Source organism: Balaenoptera acutorostrata, chromosome 15 (genome assembly GCF_949987535.1).
Source record: "Balaenoptera acutorostrata chromosome 15, mBalAcu1.1, whole genome shotgun sequence".
In the NCBI taxonomy this organism is placed as follows: domain Eukaryota; kingdom Metazoa; phylum Chordata; class Mammalia; order Artiodactyla; family Balaenopteridae; genus Balaenoptera; species Balaenoptera acutorostrata.
In genome coordinates, this window is record NC_080078.1 from 16,422,159 (window position 1) to 16,428,474 (window position 6,316).

General features: G+C 45.7%; 1 protein-coding gene across 1 annotated transcript; it reads left to right on the forward strand.

Annotated features, from left to right (window-relative positions):
* Positions 1–441: 441 nt before the first annotated feature.
* Positions 442–2,700, forward strand: SEPHS2 (selenophosphate synthetase 2). Its single transcript, XM_007198483.2, has one exon. The coding sequence runs from the start codon at positions 602–604 to the stop codon at positions 1,955–1,957; it is 1,356 nt and encodes a 451-aa protein (XP_007198545.3). The 5' UTR covers positions 442–601; the 3' UTR covers positions 1,958–2,700.
* Positions 2,701–6,316: the final 3,616 nt, after the last annotated feature.

Below are 6,316 nucleotides of genomic sequence, written 5' to 3' on the forward strand. Positions count from 1 at the left end.
CATTATTTTGATGCTGCGGCTTGCTTATATAATGATAGTAACTTAATAACTAATTTCTCACTATTCTTTCCGATTTTTTCCCTGGGCTATTTTCCTACCCTGGATTGATCATGCGCGCTATCTTGGACAATTCTGACCGGCTTGAGGTTTGCCAAGTGACCCATCTGCCCTCGTCTTCGAAAATGCTGGATTTGGTAAACTGCCTCTAGGGAAACAGAGCTCCGCCAGCCACTCCCAAGAGATCGTTTAAATTACATCAAGGGAAATGAACCAAGGTATTTGTTCTGTAATCTCTCCGAGGTCAATTTCCCAAGCTGGTGGTTGATTAGTAATACATCTTTTAGACCAAAGGAAGCCCGCCTCCCGAGTCATCATTGGCTGGTACTGCTGTCAATCACCAGGGGTATAAATAAAGGATGCCGGCGGCTCCTCCTCCCGGACGGCCAGGAGCGCGTGGGGTGGCTGCAGTCAGGCTGCGCGAGTCGTGCCGGGGAGGCGCTCTGCGGTAATATCTGACTGTTACTCCTTAATAACTGGAGTGGAAAGTAAAAGGGACCTCTGCTCCTCTCTCCTCTTTTCCCCTCCCTGCCGGGCAGGCGTGATGGCGGAAGCCGCGGCGACGGGCGCCGGCGGAGAGGCGATGGCGGCGGTGGCGGCGGGGGAAGGCTCCTCGGGCCCGACAGGCTTGCCTCTAGGCCGGGGCTTCTCGAGCTACCGGCCTTTCGAGCCCCAGGCGTTGGGCCTCAGCCCGAGCTGGCGGCTGACCGGCTTCTCCGGCATGAAGGGCTGAGGCTGCAAGGTCCCGCAGGAGACGCTGCTCAAACTCCTGGCGGGACTGACGCGGCCGGAGGTGCGGCCTCTGCCGGGCCGGGGCCTGGTCGGAGGCCGTGAAGAGACGGCCCAGGAAGCCGGCCTGCCGGTTAGGGCGGAACCCAGCCCAACCTTACCAACCCTCGGCATTGGGATGGACTCCTGCGTCATACCCCTGAGGCACGGGGGCCTGTCCCTGGTGCAGACCACCGACTTCTTTTACCCCTTGGTGGAAGATCCCTACATGATGGGGCGCATAGCTTGTGCCAACGTGCTGAGTGATCTCTACGCCATGGGCATTACTGAATGTGACAACATGTTGATGCTACTCAGCGTCAGCCAGAGTATGACTGAGGAGGAACGAGAAAAGATAACACCACTCATGGTCAAAGGCTTTCGGGATGCTGCAGAGGAAGGAGGGACTGCAGTGACTGGTGGGCAAACGGTGGTAAACCCTTGGATTATCGTCGGCGGAGTTGCCACTGTGGTGTGTCAACCAAATGAATTCATAATGCCTGACAGTGCCGTTGTTGGGGATGTGCTTGTGTTAACCAAACCCTTAGGAACCCAAGTTGCTGTCAATGCCCACCAATGGCTGGATAATCCTGAAAGATGGAATAAAATAAAGATGGTGGTCTCCAGAGAAGAGGTAGAGCTGGCCTATCAGGAAGCCATGTTCAACATGGCTACCCTAAATAGAATTGCTGCTGGATTAATGCACACGTTTAATGCCCATGCAGCCACAGATATCACAGGCTTTGGCATTCTGGGTCACTCTCAGAACCTTGCAAAACAACAAAGAAATGAGGTGTCCTTTGTCATTCATAATCTGCCAGTCATTGCCAAGATGGCTGCTATCAGCAAGGCCAGCGGGCGCTTCGGGCTCCTTCAAGGAACCTCAGCAGAAACTTCTGGGGGGTTACTGATTTGTCTGCCAAGAGAACAGGCAGCTCGCTTTTGTTCGGAAATCAAATCTTCAAAGTATGGAGAGGGCCACCAAGCCTGGATCGTCGGCATTGTGGAAAAGGGAAACCGGACAGCCCGAATCATTGACAAGCCTCGAGTTATTGAGGTCCTGCCCCGTGGAGCCTCTGCTACTGCTCTTGCTCCTGAGAATTCCAGTACCTCCTCTGAGCCTAGCTTGTGAGATGGAATAGGGGAAGTTGTTTGGACTGTAGAGCCTTTGTACAGAATCATGGACAATTCTCAAGAGTTGATTTTAGGAAATTTCCAAAGAAGGCTGCCTGCATAATAGTTCCAGCTGCCCTTTCTAGGTGATTTGACTCAGCCCATCAAAAGCTGCACATTCCAAGGCCAGAAGTAACATTTTGGACTTTCGGGGGGTAGGTTTGTTAATCTCTTGAGTGGAAAAAGCAGAAAACCCTCTGTTTCCTCTTTCCAAGAGCAAGATGAGGCTACTCAGGTTTGAGAGATTTTTCTGGGCACAGGGTTCATTGATTTCTGCCCAGGGAGTGATATTATTTAAAATTACATAGACACCAAAAATAAGTTGCAAAAAGAAAAACTTTTAGATCAGAAGCAAATAAGTTTGGACCAGTACTGTTGATAAATCTAAATTGTTAAGGGAGATTAAAATGCAATGTCAAATTCTTATTAGATTACTCTGAAATACTGGCTCTTTCCTACTCTGGACAAGAATTGAGCAGCTTGTCCAATGACTGGGAAAGGAGGACCTCCAACCACCTTACTTGGTCTCTGTTAATGACGTCTCTCCCTCTAAACCCCTTTAAGGACTGGGAGAGGCAGAGCAAGCCCCAGAGCCCAGGCCTTGGTGGACATTAAGATGTTAAATTCTTGTGCTGAAAATTCCTGGTGATTTAATCAATAAAGTGATTTCTAGTGAAATAAAGAGGATTTTGTTGAAAAATTCTTCTGGCTAATGTTTGTATCCTTGGAATTCTGAATCTTTTACAGTCTTATAAAATGAACCAGCTGATACATTTAGCGTTGACAGTAAAGGACTCAAGAACAGGCATAAATCCCAAGGACTAGAGGGTGGGAGAGGAAATAGGTAAAGAAAGGTGTCAACAAATCTTGGAACATGGAAAGTGGGTGGAAGAGGGGTAACTGACTTAGAAGAACAGAGGAAGCTGAAGTATAAATGCCTTCAGAGTTGGGGAACACTAACAGGAAGCAAAGAGATATGCTCCGAATGTACTAAGGAAGGTGGGGTCAAAGGGTGGGGATGAAAATGGAGATACTGGTTAAAAATTTATGCACAGGGCAATTAGAACTTTGCAGTTCTCAATCCTCTCCCCCGTGTCATACAACCAGCTGACTGCCTCTCACCTGTGTAGGTAAACGGAGGTTTGTTTTCTGGAAAATGTGAATTTAAAAAATACTGTAAAGTCAGGGGCACCAGGCAGAGCAGAGGACAGGGAGCCTCACCAAAAACAAGAATAAAGACAAAAATGAGATTGCCCAGCCCCCTCCCTCAGCTTAGGTATTAGAAACACTGTCCAGGAAGCTTATACTGCCCCTGCCTGGCGCAGGTGGAAGATACTCCTCTGGAGAATATAAAGCTGTCCAGAAAAAAGACCTATAAATACAAACATTTAGGGAGTCCCCGGTGAAAATCCCTGTACTGGGAAGCCTCCCAGTTGAAAAACTTCACTCAAGCACATTCTTTTTAATGCCTCATTCTCAAATATGAGCAGGCAAGGATCACCAGATATTTGAGGCAAGCCTCCAACTTGAAAGAAGTCAAAGCAAACTCAAGAAAGAGACAATACAGGGAGCAAAAGAAAAAATAGAGCAGAAATAAAAGAAGATAAAGTATCCATTAAAAGATAATAAGAGAGCAAAGCACTTAGAATATAAAAATATAGCTAAAATCTTAAAATTCAGTAGAAGATTTAGAAGGTAAAGTTGACATTTATCAGAAAGGAGACAAACAAAAAGATGCGCAATAGACGGAAAAAAAAGTAGGAAAATCAGAGATGAGCCAGGAGGTTCAACATCTGAGAAAAGTCCCAGAAAGATGTAATGAAGCAGATGGAAGAAAGAAAACGATCAAAAAATAATACAAGAGGGCTTCCCTGGTGGCGCAGTGGTTGAGAATCTGCCTGCCAATGCAGGGGACACGGGTTCGAGCCCTGGTCTGGGAAGATCCCACATGCTGCGGAGCAACTAGGCCCGTGAGCCACAATTACTGAGCCTGCGTGTCTGGAGCCTGTGCTCCGCGACAAGAGAGGCCGTGACAGTGAGAGGCCCGCGCACCGCGATGAAGAGTGGCCCCCACTTGCCGCAACTAGAGAAAGCCCTCGCACAGAAACGAAGACCCAACACAGCCAAAAATAAATGGATAAATAAATAAATAATAAAAATAAGGAATTCCTTTAAAAAAATAATAATAATAATACAAGAAAGTTTTCTAAAGTTTAAAATTGCGACTGTCACATGCCTTTTGAATTCCCAGCATTGTGAGTGGAAAAAGGCCTACATTCATTTTATTGTTAAATTTTAGAATGCCAGGGATAAAGAGACCCTAATAATAACAATAGCAAATTCTTACCTGGTACATACTCTTTGCCAGGCACTGTTCTAAGTGCTTTTATATGTATTAACTCCTGTAAACTTCCAACCACCCCATTTCGCAAATGAGGAAGCTGAGGTGCAGGGCGATTGAGAAATTTGTCCAAGGTTGCCCTGGCAGTCTCCTAAACAGCCTGGTTCCAAAGTCCATGCTTCTAATCATTGTGCTCTCCTGAATCTTCTGGGGGGAGGGGAAGATCGCAAACAAAGGTTTGGTATCAGACTTCTCAACAGTGAATTGGAAGCTAAAAGACAATAAAGCAATGCTTTCAAAATTTTGAGGGTAAATGATCTTCTCTGTAATTCTATATTTAGCTACATTTTTCAAACAAATAGTATAAGGATATTTTTTAGACATGGAAGGTATCAACGTGGTTTCATCCCATTCACTCTTTCTCAAGAAACTACTGGAAGATGTGCTCCAGCAAAACAAGGGAACAAACGGAGAAAGAGAAAAACATGGGGTCCAGGAAACCCAACCCAGCACAGGTGGAAGGTGAAGGGAGCTCTCAAGGTAATAGCGGTCCAGCAGGCATAGAGAAGAACCAGCCCATGCTGGAGCAGAAGCCTGGAAGGCTTCCAGGAAAAGGAAAATGGAACTGATAGAGTATTGGTATGTTTAATTGTGTGATAAATTGTATTGGAAGGTTATCAGAAGATGTAAATAGAATTAGTGATAATTACATAGAAAATTAGCCAAAAAAAAAAAAAAAAGAATGAGGCTGTTATCAACTCCAGCCAAAAATAAAACCTTGAAAGATAAACGAAATGTAATCTAACAACAACAACAAATAAATAATAAATAGATAAATTCAATCAGGTTTTCTCCTGCTCAGAGCTCAAAGCTCTCAAATAGCTTTCCACAAAATCCCTGCTTCATCTTGTGACACTTTATCTCACGGCACTCTCCCTACCTCTCTCATGAAACTCTAGCCCATTAGCCTTTCCATGGTGCTTCAAACAAATCAAGATCCTTTGTTCTCCGCCTGGAACCTCACCTCTATGCAGCTGGCTCACTCTTAGTCCTAATTCAGCTCAAATAAAACCTCTTCATAAAAGCCCTCTCTGACCTCAGCCAACACCCAGCTACTCTCCCAACTCATCACCGTATTTATTGGCTTCATAGCTTTTATCCTAATCTGTAATTATCTTGAAATTTTCTTAGTTTACTTTATAATTGTCCCTTTCTGCTTGTATGTAAGCTCCAGGATGGCAGAGGATGTTCTGTATCCCAGAACTGGAACAGTGTCTGGCCCACAGTTAGTGTTCAGAATAGTCTGGCCCACAATTAGTGTTCAGAATATACTGAATCAATGATTGAGTGAGGTATACACTGGGGACCCCAGCACCCTCTGTTTTCACACTTTCCTTGCTCTTGGTGTCTCCTAGTGGTGGAAGTTGGTACCACCAATCTCTTAAGACAAGGCTTTGGAGAAGAAATTTGGGCCTTGGTTCTGCTTATCAATTTACACAGCTCTCTAACTGGTTTATTTTCTTGCTTGGGGTGGGCAGTAGAAAAGGGCAGGAAAATGATGCTTCCCTGGCCTGGGTCCTCTTAGTTAACCTAGAAAGGGTTAGGGGTTGGAAGCAAGGTAGGCATCCAACTATTCCTTGGGGAGGGGCTGGGCAGCAAAACGGAGGTAGCAGGTAGTGGAGGTGACAGGCCTCGGGTGGAAATCAGAACAGAATCACAGGTATAAACAGAGGTAAGAAAGGTGATGGAGGAAAAGAAAGAGGAAGAAAAGGAAAAGGGAGCCAAAGGAAGAAAAGAGAAAGGAGAGGAAATTGAAGGTAGAGAAAGAGAGAGAGGAAGATGAAAAGAAAGGACAGAAGGGCAGAAGGAAAGGCAGTGGCAAGGTGACCTCAACAGATACTCAAGCACATGTGAGCTGCCTCCTTTACTCCTTTGTGGGGAGACGTCTTTCAGTTGCTGAAGAGCACTGGGGAGTGC